The sequence below is a fragment of the Bemisia tabaci genome, chromosome 9 (assembly GCF_918797505.1).
Source record: "Bemisia tabaci chromosome 9, PGI_BMITA_v3".
Classification (NCBI taxonomy): Eukaryota; Metazoa; Arthropoda; class Insecta; order Hemiptera; family Aleyrodidae; genus Bemisia; species Bemisia tabaci.
In genome coordinates this window covers 33,200,300-33,224,257 of record NC_092801.1, presented here as the reverse complement: position 1 = coordinate 33,224,257, position 23,958 = coordinate 33,200,300, and the positions used below count along the sequence as shown (strand labels likewise).

The 23,958-nt window shown below is 39.0% G+C and overlaps 1 protein-coding gene across 2 annotated transcripts in view; it reads left to right on the top strand.

Moving 5' to 3' along the window:
- The window catches only part of LOC109030399 (fatty acid synthase), a 70,629-nt gene that overhangs the window by 28,520 nt on the left and 18,151 nt on the right, over nt 1-23,958 (top strand). Inside the window, exons 14-22 of one of the 2 annotated variants that reach the window (XM_072304021.1) lie at nt 1,246-1,378; nt 2,695-2,814; nt 6,384-6,534; nt 6,852-7,130; nt 8,684-8,848; nt 9,871-10,022; nt 10,670-10,843; nt 11,021-11,251; nt 16,467-16,654. In XM_072304021.1, the coding sequence (XP_072160122.1) occupies nt 1,246-1,378; nt 2,695-2,814; nt 6,384-6,534; nt 6,852-7,130; nt 8,684-8,848; nt 9,871-10,022; nt 10,670-10,843; nt 11,021-11,251; nt 16,467-16,654 (1,593 nt within the window). The remainder of the gene's footprint in view (nt 1-1,245; nt 1,379-2,694; nt 2,815-6,383; nt 6,535-6,851; nt 7,131-8,683; nt 8,849-9,870; nt 10,023-10,669; nt 10,844-11,020; nt 11,252-16,466; nt 16,655-23,958) is intronic. The other variant, XM_072304022.1, reaches the window with a different exon arrangement.

Here is a 23,958-nt window from a genome sequence, read left to right as displayed (position 1 = left end):
CTTAATATTGCAAAATGTAGTTAATTTGATCCAATCTGAAAATTTTAGGCTGAGGAAATTGGTAAAGATGGAAATAGTGTTTCCATTAGATCCTTCTTTTCTCCTCTCTGTTAAATCCTGATTTCATATGATTCTTAAGAGCCCAAATGGTGGAAGGGGGGGGGGGGGGATTGGTTTCCATGACCTACGATTTTTTTGGAGTATGTTCGTGTGTTTTCTGGAATCTTCTTTTTCTTCGCTTTAAGGCTAATTATTTAAAGAATTTTATATCAAATGAACGCATGCATTTAAATCAAAAGGAACTTTATATGGATCGCATCTAGCAGAAAGGAACCAAGCCACCTGAGCTTTTGCCAAAAATTAGGGAATTTAATTCGTGCGGATTCCGTTGATAATTTTAAGGAATTGCTTCGTACTATACAGAAAATTCACTGAAACTTGCACAAAATACGTGCAACCGTCTTCAAGTAAAAATTAAATTGCCCAATTAAATGCAGCAATGTAGCTTGGTTTCTTTCTGCTAAATGCGGACCATACAACCTTCTATCAATATGAATCCTATCAGTAACCTCCACATAATTTTATGCTTTGCCGTCTTATTATACAACTCCAATTCTTATTTTAAACTCTTAAATTCTTCTCTCTAAGTTTTTGTTACTCTAATATCGAGGTCGTAATTCATTTTACGAATAAGGTCTTTCTCAGACTTTAACAATGTCATTCCTTATGTACATACACATACATTAAGCCGCTTTTATAGCGCAGCCTCCCGCTCTGCGACGCCCAATCGCCATTACCCCCTTTCTTCCCAGGGACCATTGGGTAGTTGGAACCTTCCAATCTCCTCCTCCACCCATTGTCGCCAACGTTTCACAGGACGTCCACGCCGTTGCCTTCCGGGAGGAACCCAATCGAAAACCTGCTTGGGCAATCGATCGTCTGCCATCCTTCGCACATGTCCATACCAGACCAACTGCTTGGACCTGATATCGTGCACGATGTCATTCTCCACACCCATTATCCCGCGCACTTTTACATTGCGGATACGCTCTCTTCTTGAGATGCCAGCAGACGTAATTCCTTTACGTAATTTATTTAATTTCATAGCTGGTAAAGAGCACAGCAATAAAGATTGCAGCATCCCAACAAAATAAAGAAGCTGAAGAGGGTATTTTCTCTTTGAAGTGGGTTTAGTCTAAGGTGAGGTATGGTCGAGATGATTTTTCACGTTCCTTTCATTTTCAGGCTGTACCTTCTTGGGTATAAACCGAACGTCTCGGCATTATATCCTCCAGTGCAGTATCCAGTTCCTGCGGAGACGCCTACCCTCCAACCTCTCGTCACATGGGACCATGCAGAATCGTATCCTCCTCCTTTGGTGAGCACATCAGAAATCCTGCTGTTATTCAACTGATCTAGGATCATATTAATGGACTAAATGGAGTAGGAACTGTAATATCTTGCTCAAAAACACATATCGACGGCGTAAGTCGGCAATCACATGACTCGTTTGCGGTGTCTGAAAATCTCTACCTCTATGTTATTTTTTGAAAGGAGAACAAATTGACATCCTTCCTCGAAGTTTTTGCAGAATTTCCTTCGCACAGAGAAGACCCGTCACGGAAGTTTTCAAGGATTGCCGTTTAGTAGTTTTTCATTTAAAAAATCAAGTATGACAGGAAGTCTGCGACGTCGCAAACCGAGTTATGTGATAGCCGACTTACACCGTCGATATGCGCATAGGGAAACTAGCGGTACATATGCAGTTTCTAAACCAAGCCACAATTCTAATGCGTCAGTTGCGCTGCATGATCACAGAATCGTGTTTTCATCCTTGATTCTTGTAGTTCAGCTAAAAATAATAATCCGTCTAAATAGCAACTTTCTACATTCAGTATTTATCGAGATATCGCCCTTTGAAAAGTCGGGTTTTTGACGTCACCCACCGCGGTAGTGACACCTTTGGTTACTTCCACCTTGCTTCCATTCGAGTTTCACGTTGAGTAACCAATACAAAACGTGCATCACCCTGACTGATGAAAGCAAGGTGGAAGAAACCAAGGGTGTCACTACCGCTGTGGATGACGTCAAAAACCCGACTTTCCAAAGGGCGATATCTCGGTTAATACTGAACGTAGAGAGTTGCTGTTTAGGCAGATCTTATTATTTTCAGCGGAACTACAAGAACAAGCATCAAAACACGATTCCGTGACCAGCGCAACTGACCCATTGCAAAACATAGTCTATTTTATTGGCAGTGTCTTTACATAGATTGTAAACGGAATACAGAATGGCCAAGCAAAACCTCAAAATTCCATTACTGGCGTGATTGCTCAAAATATGTGTTTTACGAATATTTCGACATTATAAAACTCTCAAAATTTTTGAACCAAACTTGACGGTTTAAGGTGAGTCCTCGACTTATAGGCGCAATGAATTGTCGATATGACCGATAAATCTCTAATTTGAAAAGAACACCTCCTTATTTTGTGTTCAAAGTGTCTGTATCTTTTTTGTTTCTTAAGAAAATACCTAATTTCACACATATATGAGAGAAACTTCCTGAGAATATATCGGCAAAGGCGAAGGAAAATCACATATTGCAATACTGAGCATGGGTCAGTCACAGTCGTCAATTCGTGGGGGCAAACTTGCTTTCGATAAAAATCATCATAAATTTTCTTCATACGATAGGTAGTGGACTTGCACAAACTATCAGATTGCGAGCAAATGATAACTTTGAAAGAGATTCAGAAAATTCTGGATGAATACGATGCTCAAGGCTTTCCGATCTCTCCGCTTGCATTCTTACTAGTGAGTATTATCGTAACTTAAGATCTTCTGAGTACTTAGTTCATATCATCCATGCATGATACCCGTGTATTCATGATTATAATCGAAAATCCCTAACGCTGAAAGTATTTTGATTAAACTGAGTACCAAAAAGGGAAGGGGTGAAGGAGCGCATTTTGTTATTTCTGAGAAGAAGAAACATTTCACCTCATTCAAAGGTTGCAAATACATTTAAAAAACTCAATTTCTTCCAAAAATATGACTATGCAATGGAAACGCTGGGTGCAGAAAGGGTATTTCTTGGTTGCGGTGTCTCAGAATCTTCGTTTCATGCATTATAATTAAAGCAAATGAATGGAGCTCGTTGAAACTATTACTAAATTTTCTTCACGATTTTACAATTCTGAAAACGAGAAATTTCAGAAAATTCACTGAATAGTTTTTTCTCTAAAATATAAATTAGCAGTCAAGATTTTAAGACGCCGCACCAAGGAATGCCCTCTTTGCACTGAACGCCTATACATTTGTGTCCGAAATTTTGCTGATTTTTGCTTGAAATCAGAGGATATCGATGGTGAAAGTGCAGACGTGCGTATCTCGATTTTTGACAGTTTTGAGTTAGCTGCATAAACGTGTAGTTGAAGATGTCGTCTATCAGCCAGCAAGAGATTATAATCGAAAAAAATCGGGAAGTCACCTAAAACCGTAGAACTTTTTTCGCGTATCTCGGGCTTAAGTGCAGGAATGCGTATCTTGTTCAGGCCTGTTCATTTTTGGGCGCGCCTTACGCACAACCAATCACAACGCGCGCTCCTCAGCAGCGTTTTCCACCAACACCGCACATCAGCTGATCAGCTGTTCCATGTTTGTTTTCAATTGTTTTCATTTATCTATCTAAAAGAAAAGTTGATGTGGATAAATGTGGATAATCAGGCAGTCCACCATGCATAATATCAGTAAATGCTGGTGATAGGCCGATAAACGAGGGAAGGGGGGGATTAGGTACTGTTACTTGTCATTAATGTTGCATACGCTTGTAATTGAAGGCGGATTATCACTCGAGGGCCCTCCAGTATCATTTCTTCATAGGTATCTACTACCTACTAGCACGCGCGGCGTTCATGTCCATACTTTTACTCTCTGGGCCAATGCAATCATGAACTGATTGAACTGACGGTTCATCACAACGGTCAGTTTTATTAGAGTCAATCCGGTCAAACAATGCTTCATTTAGTGTATTGGATCGACTAAAGCTTCTAAATAAGTTTTAAGGTTGAATAAATTCTATTTTTGATCTTAATGATCAAGAGTAGCTTCAAAACGCTAATGGGTCACTAAACCATGAACGAATTTTGACTTGCGAATATAGTTTTCTGAAGGAAAATGACGCGTAGAGCACGATGCGCACATTAAAAACGCGAACAAGTAACTCAATAACCGAGAAATGCGCAGTTCAAATCGCTCAACTTATATGCAAATTTAAAACGCCCCGGTTTCGCGCCGCGCCGAATGATGTCATCCGGCACCAATCAGAAGCGGGCACGGGTTTCCACGACTTCCGTCAAATGTCTATCTACTCTTCGTATATGAAAACAATACTAAAGTCGAAATTGTATCTTTTGAATTCAAGACTTGAATCTCATTCATATGTTAGCTGTAATGAACGAGCAACAATTCCATATTGAAACACGTTTTATTTTAACAAACATCGGAGGAAAATGAGAGAAGATTGCAATATGACTACCGCAGTGCGTCAACACCGTCAGTTTCCCGCCATTCGGGTGCGTTTGAAATGTCTTGCAGTTTTTAGATTTTTCAAAAGCGGGTTTCTCCGCGATTTCGGCTCCATAAAAATGCAGAAAAATCACCACGTTATCTACTCACATTGTACGTTCAGAATATTCAATAAAATAAATAAGGTTTAGTGACCCATTGCAGAAATGCGTATCTCGTAATCTAATGTCAGTTTCCGATCATACAATGCTTGGTCCGGCCGTATGAGGTTAAACTGAAGCTTCTGATAAAGAATTGTAAGCATGAAACCCTTTTTTCAGTTTTTAAAAGATCAAAATCCGCCAACAATAGGTTTAAAGCACTAATTGCAGACATGCGTATCTCGTGATACAGTGTCAATTCCTAGTGCCGAAAACGCGAATCTCGGCATTTCGGCCGTATTTTCTAACAGCGCTAGAAATTATTCAAAATATTGAAGAAGTCTGAAAAAGCATCTTATTCTTGCTATCCTCAAAAATTATTGCCCTTCTACTGACAACAAGGAGGAATGTAGACAGTTTTTTTACTCTCCTGAAAAATCGTGTTTTCCGAGATACGCACTTCTGCACTTTCACCATCGATATGTCAGTAAAATGGACGTATTTATGCTGAATGGAACCATGTGCAAGTAGAAAGATGGGGTGTGCCCGTTTGTGCTCGGGCCATAAGAATGAATGGGAATTTAAAGGCGCCAGTGACGTCAGCGGCAACCGGGGAGACCGGGTACGACGCGGGGAGATCGGTGGCGGGACTCGTTAACTCATGAGCCCTGTCCACAAGGCTCTTGTCACATTCCCACGGCTTACGAGCAACTTACGAGTTAGAGCTCAATTCCTTTTGATTTAATGTCAAATCCCGCTTTTCCATTTTTTCAAAAGGAACTAGGTATATCCACTTTTACATTGTTTCTTATCCAGCTTGCACGAACACACCCCATCTTTCCATTTACATATAGTTTCCATTTAGCATAAACACGTCCAAATTATCTGCTAGAAACGCTCAACAGGCTCCTTGTAAAAATTTAATTTAAGAGTGAAAATTTTGCGACATTTAGGTATAAGTAGGTATATCCCATTTTTTAGGGAAGGACGATTTGTTGCCTGATTTGCAATGGCTCTTAAACCTTCTCTTCTAAAATTTAGTTCTTACTTTTCAGTCGGGTTTTTAACAGAAATGATTTTTTAAGCCGTTTTGATATGTACTGAAGATATATTGTTTGGTTTCGGTTCAAATTCCTGACTTGTGACAACCTCAGTTTTGGGCTACTGGATTCCTATTCACCATTGGTTAATATTCCAGTTTCCGTCAAACTTTGAAAATTCCTTTGTTTCCCTTCAACTTAACGAAAATATCTCAATTATTGATACTTTCGTCTCCATGGACTGAAGTCCCTTTTCCTATGAACGGCCAATCACATGTTCCTCCATTCTCCATCATTCATCCATTCTCCTTACCTGGGGGCATTTATAAAATACGTAACGCTTTAGGAAGGTAGAAAGATCTAAACCTGCGTTACTGGAGCGTTACAAGAGGGAGCGTATAATAATGCGTCACGCAAAGGTAGAATATATACTTAGCACCGATTTGTTTAAAACCTATGATGGAAATTCAACGCATAAGCTGACATTTTTTCCATGCAAAATTCATGTTCGCAAAACGCTTGTCCAATGAGGAGGGGTTCAAACTTAGCGTTGTGTATTATCTACTGGGAGGTGAGGACTTGCAGTGCGTTCAGAGGGGAGCCTAAAACGTTTATGAACGGTGAAATTTTATATTCGAGTGTAACCGATGAGCCTTGCGTGCGTTTATTTTTTCAGGTGCAGGTTTGGAAAATTGTCGACCGCACACACAATTTGGGAGACGCCGAACAAAATTCCGGCGATAACAAGGAGACACATAAATTCAACGAAACTCCGGTCATTTTTAAGGAAATTCGTGTGTGTTCAGAGTTGGATTTATTCACAGAAGGTGTGTCATTTTTGCTTTCATGAATTCCAAAAATAGTAAAATCTCGGTTATTATCCGAAACAATTTCGATCCTTCTTATAAAGCTTAACGATTGAATAAGCCAAATCATGTAAACATTTATTAATGAATAAAAAAAAGAAATTTGTGGATGAAACCTTGAAACGTTGCAATACAATAGAATCCTCCTGGCAGCCTTCTATCTAGAAAGAGTCCATCAAAAATGCATCGAGTCGGATTTTGGAAAAAACGGGTTTGAGAAGTTTTTGAATTCGACCTGTCGTAAATTATCCTTTTTTTTCTTTTTTTTTTTTCTGCAGACTTAAGTCACGTATATCTAGCCGTTCTGCGTGGCAACGGTGATTTCGTCGTCAACCAGGTTATGAAAGCGCACGAAACCGCGCCTGAAATCACTAGGACTCTCCTACGCGGGCGCTGCAGAGTCTGGGAGGAGCATACTTCTGATCCCAACTTTAAAACCGCGTTGGAAGAATTTCAGTCCGAAAAAAATACCCAAGAAACCAACGCAGTCATCCCGGATGTCGATTCAGACTGCTCGCTGGACGCACGCATATCAGAAATACAGGTTTGCAGTAAAGGTGGGTTCTTTTTTCAAGATGCACTTGTCCTCACGGAAAGAAATACGGCCGTTCTAAGTAAGAACGCCGTATAAGCATTCAAATGTTGCCAAATTTCTTCTTTGAAAATATTTATTTTTAAAGAAAGCTATGAATATTATTCCTCTAAGTTTTCAGATTTGGTAGATCAAATTCAGAACGAAATCCTCTGAGAAATCGAGGGAAAAATATTCTTAAATTCGTGATTTGTCGAGAGAAATTTGGCAACGCCTGGTGGCTCATACGACGTTCTTACCTAGCACGGCAGAATGTTCTGCCATGTTCTGAGGGATAACATCGTAAGAACCTCCACAAGGTTGCTAAATTTCCTTTAGATAAAACACGAATTTCCTCTGCTCTGCACTTCTTGGGTGCAAACCAAAATAAGGACCCTGGAGACTTAAACGCAGAAAAGAAAAGTCAGCCATAACTAGGAGGGGAAAGAAATTGAGGACCGAGCTCTGTGTAGCTGTTGATAAAGTATTTTCTCATCAGAGATCCCTCGGGTGCAAAACTTAATATAAACCCCGGAGACGTTAAAGCGGGTTATAAAAGCAAGCAGTTAAGCATGCATTCAACACTTGATAGTGACTTCCTCTGCGGTTTAAGATTTGGAGCTCATTCATTTAGGCTCTTCTAAACGATCAATCTCAGAGAATTTTGGCCCATCATCGATGCTCTAAGCTTCTTGTTTTTCTGGTTTTTTCTTGTTTGTTATTATTTCATTTGACTATTTACTGAGCCTATTTCCTAATCTGCCGTCCAAATAAAAAATGCCGTAGCTCCGTTGTAATTTTTTCAATTTTTCCTGAAAAATGTTTTGTTGCAGAAAATCTTACCAGCATTTAAATTCCTAAGAAATACTTTTTGCATACTATTGAGACCTAAACTGAGAAAATGGAGCAGAATGGATATCGGTTTTTTTTCCCGTAATAAGACAGCATGTGTGGAAAGTGCCAAATCTTGAATGGAATTGAGTTACTGCGTTTTTGTTATGGACGACGGTACTGAGCCATATTTTGACGGTGAAGCTCCAACACCATATATCTCGGTTTGCGATGTTGCAGACTGCCTGTTATATTTTGTGTTTTAGATGGCAAATTCCTCAACGTCACTTCTTATAAACTGAAGTGATTTTCCCTATTTGTACGGGGAAAATTCTGTGAAAACATTGAGGAATGACGCTGGTTTGTGCGCTCCTTCAAAAAATGAAATGGGAGCGTAGACTTTAAAACCTCGAAAACGAGATACGTGGTTTGGGAGTTCCACCATCAATTTGTGATTTCCAACGTCTCAATCGTCGAAATATCAAGAAGCACTGTTGATCAGTACTCGTTTGAAAAATAAAAAACAAGTAAGCGACCTGCAACGACACAATCAGAGTTGTTCATTTCTCGACTTCAGCTGTCGATATGCCAGCAAAGAGAATTCTCTTCAATGGCTTTAACTGCTTCACCAAGAACTGCAAGATATCCAGGACGTATTTTTGCAACGATATATTCCTGTTCATTGAACTGATGCTATACTTGTTATAGGAGCCTCCGGAAGAATTGAGTGGACACAAGACTGGGTCGTCAATCTCAATACTATCATCAATCTGCATTTACACCTGAGCATCAGGAAGACTGGTGGACCAATGGAAGTGACCTCCATACAATCAATTTATCTGTTGCCTGAAAGTATTAAGTCTGAATTTGACGGTAAGTTTACCATTCAACCTCGTCAGTGTGAAAAGAAGTCAAGATTTCTCGCAGATCTTATTTGCGAGAGTATTCTAATTTGAGTGAAAAAAACGGTGGCCGATGCTGTAATCCACAAGGAGAGAGAGGAATCTGCGGTCGGTGGCCTCCAGACTCTCTGGCTATTTATACTCCTCAGGAAGTCTACCAGCCAGTGGCATACTTCTGGTGCCGATTATACCTACATTAAATTTACCACTAACTATTTGATTTCCTGATAGTATTGTGAACAGCCAGGCAGTTCAGTGGCCAGTACCATCATTTCTCATCCATAGCACTAATCTGAATGAACTTGAAAAACGCCAAGACAGAATATTTGAGGAACATCTGCAGCATATCTGCAACATTTAAACAGAGTATGTGTGCCACACAACGATCAAAAGTAATTGACAAAGGAAGTTTTCAGTACAAAATTCTCTATAACTTAGGAAAAATTAACGTTTGTGGGATGAAGGTATTTTTGAGTAACCTTAGAAAAGTTAGAAATTCCTTTAGGTGATCCAGGGTGTTTGAATATCGACGATTTTCCGTGATCCAATATGGCACAGTGATTTTTTTACATACCAGGGTGAATGATGAATGGAGATCAAAAGGAAAAATTATAAAAAATCTGTATTTTGTCTCCGCCGGTGGCCTTCGTTTTTGGTTTTTTTAATTATGGCCAAAAATGCCAATTTTTGTGCATTCGATAATATTTTTTGTCGGAACGTACAACGTTTGTGCCAAAATTAGTAATATTTGGCAAGAAACGATAAGAGAAATTCTACTGATATCCCTAGACATTCTTCTTGCATTAGCAGAGATCCAAGTGATATAGTAAATCTCTCCCAGTTTCTACTCGTCATTTTCAACAGAGATTACAAAAATCTTTACAAGCGTAATGCAGTCGCGTATATGATTAAAAAACGTTTAAAACAAATCATAAAATCATGAAAAAATACTAAAAAGAGGAAAACCCCTATTTTTGAATTTGTATCCATAAGGTTCCAAGATCGAGTTCTACGCCGATTCCAGCAGTGCTCGTTTTGACTGTGACGGTGTGATTATGGATGGCCTAAAAACGAAACCAAGAAGCACAGACTGCGACTTGATTGAAAGCCTAAATTTTGTTCCGTACGGTGCAACATCATTTGCGGTGAGTATAACAAATGACAACTTGGCGGCTTAAAGTTTAGAACACAAAAACGTTCTTCTGAATGAAGCCAATTTTCACCCTGCATAGTTTAATTTCACGAGAAAGGAACGATTCTAGCTGTATCCATTCGACTCTATTCTGTATTCAATCGACTTATAATAGCAACGTCAGGTGTTAACAAATTCCCCATAAAGTCGATCGGAATTAAATTACAAAGATGACTCATATTTTTTATGCGTACGTATATGTGTGTGAGGGCGAGGGCCAGGGAGGGTGTGTATGTATGTATTTTTTACGCAATGTTTCATATACCAGAGTCAATCTCAATAATTTTCATTATAACTTCCTTCAACTTTCTTCAAAAAGGAACAGAGAGGAAAGTAGAAAAATCTTAGATAAAGACTAATTCCCTTTTGGACTTTTTTTTAAGACTCAATCTATACATTCACATTCAGTTGTTTTTAGGTGCCCATCATTTTTCAATTTTCTTCCAAATTTATTTTAAACATTATGATTAATGATAATGTTTAAGTTTTTTATCTTTCAATTATTATTCAATTATTTGGCCCGCGAAACATTCAATTATCAGTACTTAACATTGATTCTGAAGAAATTGACTTGAATGATGTTCGTATGCAATTTTGCAGACGGAATATGAATTTGTTCGTGCATGTTTCGAAGTAATCCTAGAGAATTCAGCTCAGGAAAACATGGGAGATAAAAAAATCACCATTTTCAAACAAACAAATGAATCAATTGTTGACCAAGTCTTTAGCTGGTTAAAAGATGCCGGACTCTCATTCAGCAGCAGACAACAGCAGGTATTTATACGTACATTTTTGGAAAATTACATGTCAAAGATTTCAACCCACATATCAAAGTTGGGGGGTGTGAAAATTTAGGAGGTTAGAGAGCTTGAAATAATGATAACCACTTGGGCGTGTATCGATGATTTTCACGAAATTTAACCGAAGTATCACTTTTTACTGCAATTTTAGATTCAGATAGAAGAGAGCACATTCTCTGATGGACCGAAATCGTCTGATGGGCATGTGTCAATTTTATGGAATGCCGGTGCCAGAAAGCTACAATTACCATGCTTTAACAACGCAGATAACATGTATTTGATGGTGGTCTCGCCGCATAAAACCCGCAGCGTGATTGGGATTGGATACTCGTCTATATACGAGCAAATTATTGGCCCGTATTGTTTTATTTTATTTAAAAAGGTGAGCCTCCGATATCAAAAGCTAGATTTAAAGACTAAATTTTTGAAGACCAATGACTAATGAAACCAGAGTGCGGAGGTAGTCTCTTGAAAATATGTTACTATTCGGTGATTTCACGATAACAGGAATAGTTAAAATGTGAAATACCTTAAAAATAAAAGTGCACCAACTTTAACAGGATTTCATTACCTCATTTTAAAGGTATTGAACCTCCTTTTTCCAGCTTTGGCACGCTCTATTTTGATTCAGTGCAAAGTTAAAGTGATTGATAAACAAGCCATTGAATCAGGTATCAGCGCTTCCCGCGGGACTGCTGGAGGTCCACGCAAACATGGCGGCCCTGCCATATTGTGTCGGTTACGTAACAGACGCAGCGTAACCGACACTTGAAAATGTGAGATAAAAGATGATACAAAAGATGAAACTTGGCAATTCTTGAGTTATGAGGTGGAATTGATGCTGCCTTAAAAGTTTTCTAAACTTTGGAGACTTCCTTTTAGTTTAATAATATTAAATTGAGGTTTTTGCGTAGTGAGGAATTAGTGCTACACACCTAAAAATCACTGGTTTTCATAATAATTAAAGTTTTCATTGTAAAAAAAACTGACTTATCAGTAATGGTTTTGTCGAGAAGACTTCAGCGAACAATTTGATGGCAATTTTGAAACTCCTGACTCCGTCTGGCGAGATAAACACTGCACTCAATACAACTGCAAAAATTTGTTGCCAAATGTGGCGACACCTCTTTCTAATGACTTTTCTCGCTCAATAATAAACAATTCAGTTCAAACTGGCAATTTTCTTGAACATTAGAGTCTCTTTTCAGCAAATATTGCCAAAGAGTTCATGATCAGTACTGATTTGTTACCGCAAATTCCTGTTTTGCTTCAAAATCGGGGTTGGCGACGCGTAACCGACCGGACATTTTCGGCCTTTAAAGTCTCATATTATGAAATATGATAATAATTTATCATATTTTTTAGCGTGGATAGGTTCAGGGACATCATTCCTATTGATTTATTCATTTGGTTTTCAATCGTTTTGCCCTATATCGTTCATAACCCACGGCGACACGACTATTCCTCTTATCGTGAAATCACCCTATTGCAAACCTCATTTGGACCAACTTTTGCAATGATTAGGAATTAAAATTTCTGACCCATTTGTAAAAGCACTTATCTGCATAAGAAAAATAATGGCAATTACGTTGCTTTACAGTGAGCTGAAAATTTTAGTCTCACATTGCAAAATTTAGTCCATTTGTCGATTGAAATAACCCGCTTCCATCAACCGAATTGCTCCATTTTTACTTTGTTTCTTTCATCTATTGCTTTGTCTATCAATTTCAATAATCAGCCTAGAGGACCCGACAAAAATGTTTTCTGCTCGGGCTGCTGCCCATAGGTCGCTGGTTTCCGGTGTCGGTATGGATGCCTTAGTTTTGTCCATTGTAACGTTTTATTTGACGGAAATAAAAAAACCCCTTTTGATCAGTCGGACTTCATTTACGACCTCGGACCCATTCGTGAAAGCACTTTTCTAAGTAGGAAAACGACCGATTAGGTCGTTTTTAAAAAGAGCTGGAAATTTTAGTTCCTATATTTACAAAATGCGGTTCAGTTGATTCAATGGATGAATTCCAACGATTGAACAACGGTTTCAGGAGCAAAGGTTTCTGACCTATTTGAAGAAGCACTTATCTACGTAAGAAAACTACACGGAAAAAAAAAGATTTCCTGAATTTAAGTAAACGCGTCTACTTGGATTTTTTACTTATTTCAAAGCGGGTTTGACTTGGAAGAAACCAACGGTTTTCTTCATGTAAGACAACATGATTCGCTTGAGACAAGCGAATCGTGTTTTCTTAAATAAAATAAACATTGTTTTAAAATAAGCCAACTTTTGCTTGAATGAAGAAACCAGTTTCTTTAAAATTAGTAAACGGGGTGAACGCCTTCTGAGTCCGGCCGTTGCCTCTTTTTAAGTCAACAGCATGCTTGGTAGAAGAAAATACGTTGTGTCGAAAGAAGAAACCGGTTTCCTCAAAATTAGTAAACGGGGCTAACTCCTTTCGAGGCGACCGGATGCAATTAGCAATACGCCCGTTGATTTTTTACAATTCAACAGTTTGCTTGGTACAGTGAAACACGTTGCGTTTAAAGAAGAAACTGGTTTCCTCAAAATTAGTAAACGGGGCGAACGCCCTCAGCGGGGGAGGATGCAATAAGCCAGACGCTGTTGCCTTCTTTTAACCCAACAGCTTGCTTGGTAGAAGAAAACACGTTGTGTCGAAAGAAGAAAACGGTTTCCTCAGAATTAGTAAACGGGGCAAACGCCCTCAGCGGGGGAGGATGCAATAAGCCAGACGCTGTTGCCTTCTTTTAACCCAACAGCTTGCTTGGTAGAAGAAAACACGTTGTGTCGAAAGAAGAAAACGGTTTCCTTAGAATTAGTAAACGGGGCGAACGCCCTCAGCGGGGGAGGATGCAATAAGCCGGACGCTGTTGCCTTTTAATAACCCAACAGCTTGTTTGATGAAAGAAAACACGGTACGTCAGAAGAAGAAACCAGTTTCCTTAAAATTAGTAAACCAGATGGTGACGCCTCCTATGAGAATGATACATGCAATTGCTGCCAGATGCCGTTAGCATCTGCTTAAACCAACACCATTTATGACGGAATAAAAGGAGACGGAAGTTAAAAAATCAAGATGCCCATTATATTTGTCTACAAAATAATTGTTCTTTAGGGAGAAATTCATTTAATGTGTCCTTTGAGAAATCACTCATATGCTCGGCGTCGATAAAAAATTAAATAAATAAAGAAGTAAAGAAGGAGAGGAAGAGGAAATATTTGCGTTGTTTTAAATAGATCGGCACTATGCATTTGAAGTTTTAATTTTTATTTTTAAATGAAGGGGGCCTCATAAAGAGGACTTAAATACTTAAGTAGATTGAAGCCGGGAGTTTTTTGCATTGCCTCAGTTCAGTTTCATCGGACAATGTATTTCCTCACACTAAAAAATCGCAATTTTTTTTACTTATTTTCTTCCTTACTTTTCCTGTCCTGATGAATGAAAGATCCCTCGCAGATAGAATTAAAAAGGGTCAAATAAAATGCATGCTTATGCTAAGAGCCGAGGAAGAAATTAAAAAATGTGGAGAGAATCATACTTTTCAGCATGTCACCCACCAAGTTGACAGATGAAGATAATCGAATAACTCTGCTGCTACGTAGTGTTTACACTGTTCAATATCGATTTTCCGGGTCCCTTTGATTTATGAACGCAACGATGGAGTGGATCGAAAACAAAATGCAGTTTTTTCTGTATTTTCGAAAGGAATTTGCGAGTGCAAAATTGTTGATATTTAAAACTTTGATTCATTTGTGTCCGGGGAAATTTTAGGTCGAAGGGCCTGTCGGGACCGATCTTTCCGCCCCCCCTCCCTCCACAGTCTTGTACGGATACTCATAAGAGCTCAACATTTTTTACCGTAATTGAAGCATTTGACCCTTTTTACCTTGTTTCCCTGCAAAATAGGGTGGATCCAGCACTTCTTTACCACCTTCCTATCAACTTTAGAGAGTGTAACGAAAATGAAGTGCAGCTATACAATAAAATATTAGAACGTCACGCGTGTGATTATGTAAACTGAGTAAAATATAAGAGTAATCGAAGATTGAACTTTTTTTATGAATAAATTGTGACTGTCCACGGAAAAAGATGCCTTAATCCAGAAAATCTCAAAGCTTATTTTTCAAATCTTATTTTTTAAAGTAAGGAATTAGAACTATTAATGTTTCTTTTATAGTGCTCACATTCTTCCTTTTCCGCCCGATGTGAATTAATTAGAACTATTGAATAGAACTATTAATATTCTAATTGAAATAGAAAAGTCTAATAAATGGTCCAGAATAGTCTTGAATATTATAATCGAATTGGATAGAACTAGTAATATTTAAAAAATGTAACAATCTCAGTCATCATAAATAAAAAGTTATTGTGTTACAAACATTTTCGAAGAGTTTCATTCTTTATTCTTATTTTTTTAAAGTCAGCGATTCTTCAAGAAAAATTGAAGAGAGAAAATTTTAAAAAAGGCGCATTGCTTTAAATTCTTTTTAAAGAGATTAAAAATTAATATAAGATGGGAAAGAAACAAAAATAAACGTAAAAAAAGTGACAACAGTAACACGCGTATTTCTTTTTTGCTCCAAATTCATCTTTTCGGGTTCAAAAAATCTTAACCCATCAGGTCTCACGCATATTCACTATCACAATAATGGTGAGAGCCTAAGTCAATGACTTATATAGTGTAAATTCGGCCGTAGTAGACATAAGCCCCGATGGCTAAGTAGGTAGGGTGTTAGGTTCGTAAACTGTAGGTCCGAGGTTCAAATCCCGATAGGTAGGCCAAAATTTGCAAGTCGGTACTTGCCATGTCGAGTCTTCGATACTTGCAGATATACAATTGAAATTTTTTTTTCATCAAAAATTCGATAAATTAAACCATTTTTTGCTATTATTGATCAATAATAATACATATGATATGGGTGCAGTGTGCATACCTGCAGTGACTATTTACTAAATTTAAAACAACAATTGGCTAGAAATAAGTAAACACGCCTGAGAGTTAGGCAACATCCATTCATGCCGGGCGTCCCCGTTTACTAATTCTAAGACAACAGTTGGTTTCAATACAATAAACGCGCATTCCCGTCCAACACGCCGTTTACTAATTTTAAACAAACCATTAACTTGAAGCCAGTAAATGCACGTGGGAGTTACGCAACTGTTTCCTATTTCTAAGTAAACAGTTTACCTAGATCAATACGACGGATACTCACTTCAAACCAACGATAATTTCTTAAATTTAGGAAATATTTTCACGGCATGGAATGTTTCCTTTTTTTAAGTAAACGCTTTCTTCTTTTAAGGGGACGTGGAGCGTTGGATTGAGAAAACGCTATCTCTTGATCCAAGGTAACTCCGGTGTCTTAGTTCAAACCTCCGTTTCTTGTCGATACTTTTTAAGTATCCAGTTTACTTGGTCTAAGACGGCTCCGCCTTGTATTTAGGAAACATTTTTTCAGTGTAATGGCGATTGCGTCGCTTCTCAAGCGAGCTAGAAATTTTAGCTCCTAATTTCCAAATGCGGTTCATATCAAATGATCCAAAAGATGTATTTCATTGGTGACTTTGTTTTTTTGAAAGGTCAAGGACGTGTCGAAGCCGCGGTCATTTATATTGGATAAAAATTGGAGACTCAGCGTCGAAAAGTTGAAAAAGGATGGAACACAACCGGGAGAAACCGTTGTCCTGTTCATTGATGATCCCAAGCTCGCTAACCCGCTTTTCCCTGTGAGAGAAGTCTTGCGTGAGCTAGTCGCGTACAACGCCAGGTGAAATAAAAGACACATTACTATTTTTACCCCTAATATTGGCATGGGAACGGAGTTCCCCTGTCTTTACAATCGTTCTGTTGCTATCGCTATGGGATTCCCTATGCCTCTGCGACCTTGAGCGTTTCGCCCAGTCTTCGATTTTTGGTTGATTTTCCGATGTATCAAAAACCGTTGTATTTTTTAGCCAATCATGTCTCTACGTCAAGTTGTGTTGATTTCTAAAATTCGCTTTCAGCGAGTTTTTTTCCACCTTGAGATGTCGTGTCTGACTGGTAAATCTGCGCAGAACCACGAAGTTCCGATTTTGGGCAAATTCTTTTTTTTGGGAGGTTCTGATTGGTTATTTTTCGCCATCAGTTTTCTGTTCGTTGGTGCAAAAGATCGCCTACCTCGGTGCTCTTGAGAAGCCGCCATTATCCCACCTCAAATTTTACAAATAGAAATAAAGACATAATAACCATCGTACAAGGTGGAAAATTGCTCTGGAGGACTCGTTACGGACAAATAAGTCAAAATCAGACCTCGATTGATTGATTTAATTCATGGATACGCAAATATTGCCTTAGCTCAACTGCCGCGATCGCGAATGCATGCTGGGATGAACCTCGAGACACATTAAAACAGTGCGAACCATGGCTCCTACAGTAATGCGCTTAGCTCATTTCTCTCATATCCTAGAAAAACAGAAGCTACGAAGCGTCTCAAGGACAACTCTTGTGATAAGTCCCGCCCATCGTCCGAGTCTTTTAAATGCTATTTTTTCGCTCACTGACGCGGTCCGTGATAGCCTAGTCGACTAGCCGCTCCATCGTTTTGGTAAGGTGCGGGCAATAGGCGATCGGGAGTTCGATACCCGACGATAGCAGTTACTTTTTAATGGTTGTATTGAATGTTTTAGACTAATCATCAACAAATAATTAATACTAGATGATAAATGTACGAACATTTTCTCGTGAGTTAATATGTTAAACAAAAATACTGGAATATACCTCCTTCATATAATCAGCCACATGTTCACCCAAATTAATGACGTTATTTTCTTTTTTCAATAAAGTTAATTTGCATTCAACGTTCGTAAGTTAAGCAAAAAGTACCTATTGATACAAATAGAAAGACATGAAAATAGTATGTCTAACATTTCAGTTGTTTTTTTTTATTTATTTTTTGTTTTTGTTTTTGTTTTTTCAATAAAACAAATTGACTTGGACTAGAATCATTGTATCTCTGAAGACAAAAGCTAAGTTTTTTGATACAGAAATACTAATATATTCATCCTTCATATAATCAGGGAGATGTTGACCCAAATATTGATGTATATTTTCTCTGTTCGCCCAAATTAATGATGGTATTTTCTTTTTTCAATAAAATTAATTTACATTCCACGTTCTTAAAGCAATATTTTCTCCAAAATTCAGCAAAAAATAACAATTTATACCTACGCAAAAAGAAAAAATAAATAAATAAATAAATAAAGCAATGACATGAAAGTAGTATAGGTAGTACACATCCAACATTTCAGTTACATCTATTTGAATGAAAAAATGGCAACTTAGGAAGCACATAGGTCACTTATGATGCGTATTCGGGCATATGAGTAGAGTAAAATTATCATACTTTACGCCGAAAAAGCGAAACTGAAAGTTAAATGCGTTAACTTCCGAAAACCATATATAATCCAACGAAAATAAATAATTGGTAAATAACAGCTTTCTTGTATGCAAAGAAAAAAATTAAAAATGTTAAAAAAGAGATGTCGACACAAAATTACATAGCCCCCTCAATTCTGAAGATACTACAAACGAACTGTACCTTAAAATTTTCATATCCGAGAAGCAAAAGTCCCCATGACGAATATTGCTATCGCTAGCGATTGCAAAAACCAACTTGTTTCTTCTTATTTTTATTATTTATATAGGTACCTTTCTCACAAAAATACGTTTGTGGAAAGAAACTCATTGAAAGACGGACCGTAGCCAAGTCTTTTAAAGCTAGAGCCTTTTAAAATTGCTAAAATTTGATTTACAAACGCTAAAATTAGATTTAAAACTGCTAAAATTTGATTTAAAATTACTAAAATTTGACTTAAAATTGCTAAAATTTGAATGTTAAAATCGTAAAAAGGTGTTAAAATCGAAAAAATTCTTAAAATCGTAAAACGTTGTTAAAAATTTAAAAAAGATTGTTAAAATAAAAGAGCATAAACCATAGGTTACCAGTCGGTCACATAATTAAAAATAAAAATACAGTCACTGCCCTGAGCTTAGGAAAGATCTAGTGATATTACAGGTGTGCAGGATAACAGCTTTCTGGCTTTGGGTGTGAACGTTTTCACCTAAGTGGAGCTGCTTCAGATGTCTCAGGAAAGAATGAGGAGTGATCCCCGTGACGGATATTATAAATGGTACAATAATTACCTCTTTAAGCTTCCACAGTCGCTGTATTTCAGTTGCTAAGGGCAGATACTTTTCGATCTTATCTCTATACTTAGCATCTACATTGGCATCAGCAGGGACTGAGATATCCATTAGGTGAGCAATGTCCTGATTTTTATCTAGAAGGACCATATCTGGCCTATTGTGCGGGATGGTCTTGTCGGTATAGATGGTAAAGTCCCAATATAATTTAAAGGCATCATTTTCCAGCACTGACTCAGGATTATATTCATAATACGGAGGCACACTGTCCAACAGGTTACGATGTAATGAAAGCCCTTGGTGGATTATTTTGGCTGCTGAGTTATGCCTCCTGGTGTATTCGGTACCAGCTAGGAGTCTGCAACCTGCTGTGATGTGATCAATCATTTCAGGACATAAATGGCACTTCCTGCATGAGTCATCAACGGTCCCATCTTTAATGACGAATTTCCTATAGTTTCTTGTACAAATGACTTGATCCTGGATGGCGAGTAGAAAGCCTTCCGTTTCCGGAAACAACTGCCCGCTCTGAAGAAATTTTTAAGACAGGCTCTTGGAGATATGATCTTGGTGGATCTGACTATAGTGTCTTCCGTGCAACTCTTTAGATGCCCAGATGGTCTCCTTCTGCTCATCCGTGTGAAACGGTGGATACGCAGCTCCCTGCGAGGCCAAATTCAAAGGTGTAAAGTTCCTATCCGTGCAAACGATTGCCTGATGTAAAGGATGTTCTCTGTTTGTAAAATACGTCCTGAGATCATGAAGCTGACGATTGCACAACTCGTGGATATCCAGTAGAACCTCTTCCGCCTACTTCCCGACCGAGAGTCACTCTCTCTTTACAGGATTTCGGGTGTAACTTCCGGCTCTTAGTCAACAACACTCTGGTTTTAATGTTGATATTCTCCAGATCAGTGGTGGTCCACTTGATAATTCCGAAAGAGTATGTCAAGACTGGCACAGCAAAAGTATTAATAGCCTTAAACAGATTTCTTGAGTTCAGTCTAGAGCGTAACAAGACCCTGAGACGCTGCTCATAATGCTGTTGAACCATATGCTTAATGTCACTATGGTTTAGTCTGCGATTCTGTTGGAATCCTAGGTATCTGTAGGAATCATTTTCATCCATTTGTTCGACAATTGTACCATAGAGAGTCTGATCTTCCTCCTCTTCCGCCACCTTTCCGCGATATATATTCAGAACTCTGCACTTCTCCAACCCGAACTCCATACAAATATCAGCGGATACGGACTCCACAACACCCAGCAAGATCTTAAGCTCACCCGGCGATGAGGAGTAGATTTTAATATCATCTATGAACATCAGATGACTGAGTATATACAGAGTTTGTCTGCGCTCTTTAATGTGAAACCCAAGTTCAGTGTCTTTCAAAGCATTCGACAGGGGATTCAGGGATAAACAAAATCACAATGCACTGAGCGCATCTCCCTGGAAAATTCCACGTTTAATGTAAATAAATTCAGTTTCCAATTGGCCGTCCTCCGTTTTGAGGGAGATTTTCGTTTTCCAATTTTTCATTACGGATGCTATTTTATTATTATTATGTTCACTACTGTCACCAGCTTTGCTGGGTTGCTTATTATTATTATGTTCTCGTATCTCAATTCACAGCTCGAGGCCGGCAGATATTTAGTCCTCCCCCGGCAATTCAATGCAAAGGAGAGTCCTTGAATTTAAAATTGAAGTAAAAATTTAGAGCTCGGCTTCAAATTTGTTTGCTTCTTTCGCAATGTGGTCTTTGTCTAGAGCAAGGTTGACGGCATATACGGCTTTGAGAAAAGGGTCTTCGTTTTTTTTTTCCTGGAGGTAGTACTTCGCATTGATGATGGAAGATTTGTATGTTGATTCAATTTGCCTAAGTCCTCGTCCTCCTAGTTTTCTGCTCACGTATAGCCTGTCAACGTCTGCGGATGGGTGGTGCATTTTATGCATTGTCAGACATTTTCTTGTTTTTATGTCTAGCGCTTTTATTTCTTTTATTTTCCAATTCAGAATTGCAAATCCGTACTGTAGAACGGGTACGGCTAGCGCTCCGATTGCAGTTATCTTGTTTTTTGCCGTTAGCTCTGTCTTTAGTACTGCTCTTACTCGTCGTATGTATTCTCTCTTTACCTTTTCTTTTATTGTCTTATGTTGGATACCTATACTTTCTTCCATTCCGAGGTATTTGTATGTTTCACCTGGGTCTAACTGTCGGATGCTGGTGTCGACGTCTATATCCATGTTTTCTCCGTGGATGTATTTACCTTTCTTGAAGGTTACCTTGGCACACTTATCTAGGCCAAATTTCATACCTATGTCGTCACTGAATTCTTTCACCGTCTCGAGTTGATTTTGCAGTTTCTCGTCGCTGCTGCTGAACAGTTTCAGATCATCCATATACAGGAGGTGCGTCAGTTGTTTATGGCCTGCCTTGATGTTATATCCATTGTTCATGTTGTTTAGTCGTGTAGAGAGGGGTATTAATCCAACGCAGAACAGAAGGGGGGAGAACGCGTCCCCTTGGTAGATTCCTCGTCTTATTTTAATTTCAGAGGTGATAATTGTATCTGTTTTTCCTCTTAGTTGGATGCATGTTGACCAGTGCTCCATCATGTTCTTACAGGCGTTTACTATATTCGGGTGCACTCCCATGAGTTCCAGTGCACGGATGATCCAGCTGTGAGGCATGCTGTCGAAGGCTTTTTGGTAGTCCAGCCATGCGATCGATAGGTTCTTCTTGTTCTTCCTGCAGTCCTCAATGATGGTTTTGGATATTAAGAGTTGGTCAAGGCACCCTTTAGCTCCTTTGCGGCACCCTTTCTGCTCTATAGGGAGTAGTTTGGCACTTTCTAGGTATTTGTACGTTTTTCCGGCCAAGAGTGCCGTGAAGATCTTATACGCTATGTTGAGGCAGGTTATGGGCCTATAGTTTTTGGGATTTGCCGTTTCTCTATTCTTTGCTATCAGATATGTAGTCCCTTTGGCCAGCCATGGTGGGAATTCTTTCCCGTTCAGTAATTTATTGTACTCGGCTGTTAGGTACTTATGGATGCTAGGGATTTTTTTGAACCAGAAGCTTTGTATCTTATCTGGGCCGGGTGCTTTCCAGTTTGCAAGGTTTTTTATGGTAGTTATCAGTTCATCATCACCGAGATCTGTCCATTCCATTTTGTTGTTCGTGACCTCTGAGTCTTTGATCCACCCAGCCTCCGAGTTGTGCTGAGTAGGGACTTCGTAGATTCCTTTCCAGAACTCTTCCACCTTTTCTTTCTCTGGGGTTTCACCGATGTCGGAGGAGTCACCTTTGATGTTCCTGTAGAAGCTTTTGCAGTTGGTTTCGAAGCTTCTGTTGTGAGAGAATTGATTTGATCTTTTCTGGTATCTTCTTATTCTTTGGCTAAAGACAGCAATACGTTGCCTCAGTTGCTCCATTACATTGTCTATACTGCTTTCTTCTCCTTCCGCGGTGTATTTATCCAGGATTGACTGGACTTTGTGGGTTGTCTGTTGTCCTTTTTCCTTGCTCGTTATTTTGAAGTTAGCTAGTACTGAAAGGTTCCTCCTCAGATCTTGGATTCTGAACTCAATTCTTTTTTGCCATAGGGGCTTACTTTCTTTCTTGTTCATTTTAGTTCCTTTTGGGCCGTTCGACTCGTCACTGATTGTGAGGGCTGCAGCGTAGAGCAAGCAGTTGATTTTCCACAGGTCGAGATTTTCTTCGCTCTCAAGCATATTTTGTACTTCATTGTTAGTTCGCATGATGATTTCTTGGTCTTTTTTCGCCCCCTTTATTTTCCTTATCGGCTCTCTTTCTTCCAGATTCATCTCGAGAACTTCTTGATACACGCTTCTTAGCTTTGATGTAGAGGTCGTTGTTTCTAGTGTGCTCGCCGTGTTCTGCTCTTGGGGAGTTGTTTCGTGTTCTGGTTCTGGAGATGGTATTCTTAGCTGCTTACTTCTTCTGGGAGTTTCGTTGGTTTGAGGTATGTTTGGCGTTGACTCTGATTCCCTGGTGTCAGTTGGATCATTCCGTCTCGACGGGCGGTTCTCGTCGTTTGTGGCATCACCTGGTGAGCTTTCAGTTGTGTGTTGGTCAGTGGATGCTTCTATGGTGGAGTGAACATCGTCTTTAATTTCTTGAAGCTGTTGTTCGGTTAGTTTTTTCTTGTTCTCGATGTATCTTCGTTGCGTGGCTAGCTTATTAGCGTTGAGATGCAGGCGGGCATTAGGGTTTCGTTGCCTCCATAGCTCGTAGGTGGCCTTTATGTTGTGGATGCCCGTGTTTTCCTTAACAAACCAATGGCACCATATGACTTCTTTGTATTCCTCTTCGGTCCATTGTACTCTCTGGGTGTGGTTGGCTGCATTATTCATTGTGGTAGGGGAGTTTTGGTTGTTATTGGTATTTTGGGTTTTTCTGGTGACACCCGGTTCACATTGTGTTGCTAGGTTTGCGGCTACATCAGCTTTGATTTCTTCAATTTGTGCCTCACTTAGTTTTTGGTTTTTCGCAATGAATCGTCTTTGTGTGGCGAGCTTGTTTGCATCGATATGCGGGCGGGTGTTCGGATTCCTTTTTCTCCAGAGGTCATAGTTGGCGTTTATATTGCAGCTTTGAGTGCTCTCTTTGATGTACCAGTAGCACCATATTATTTCTTTATACTCTTCTGTGGTCCACTTCACTCGCTCTGTTGCTTGCCTACGCTGTGCGTTTGTGTTCTTACCGGCCGGGCTAGTTGGTGGTGGGCTTTGGGCCTGTGGTGTTTGATTCAGCTGATTCTGCTGTTTCTGCGTTCTTTTCCGTGTTGTCCCAGAGACCTGAGTCAATTCTTCTGCATTATCATCGGTTCGGTCGGTTTTTCCTTTGTAGTTTTGGGTTTTTC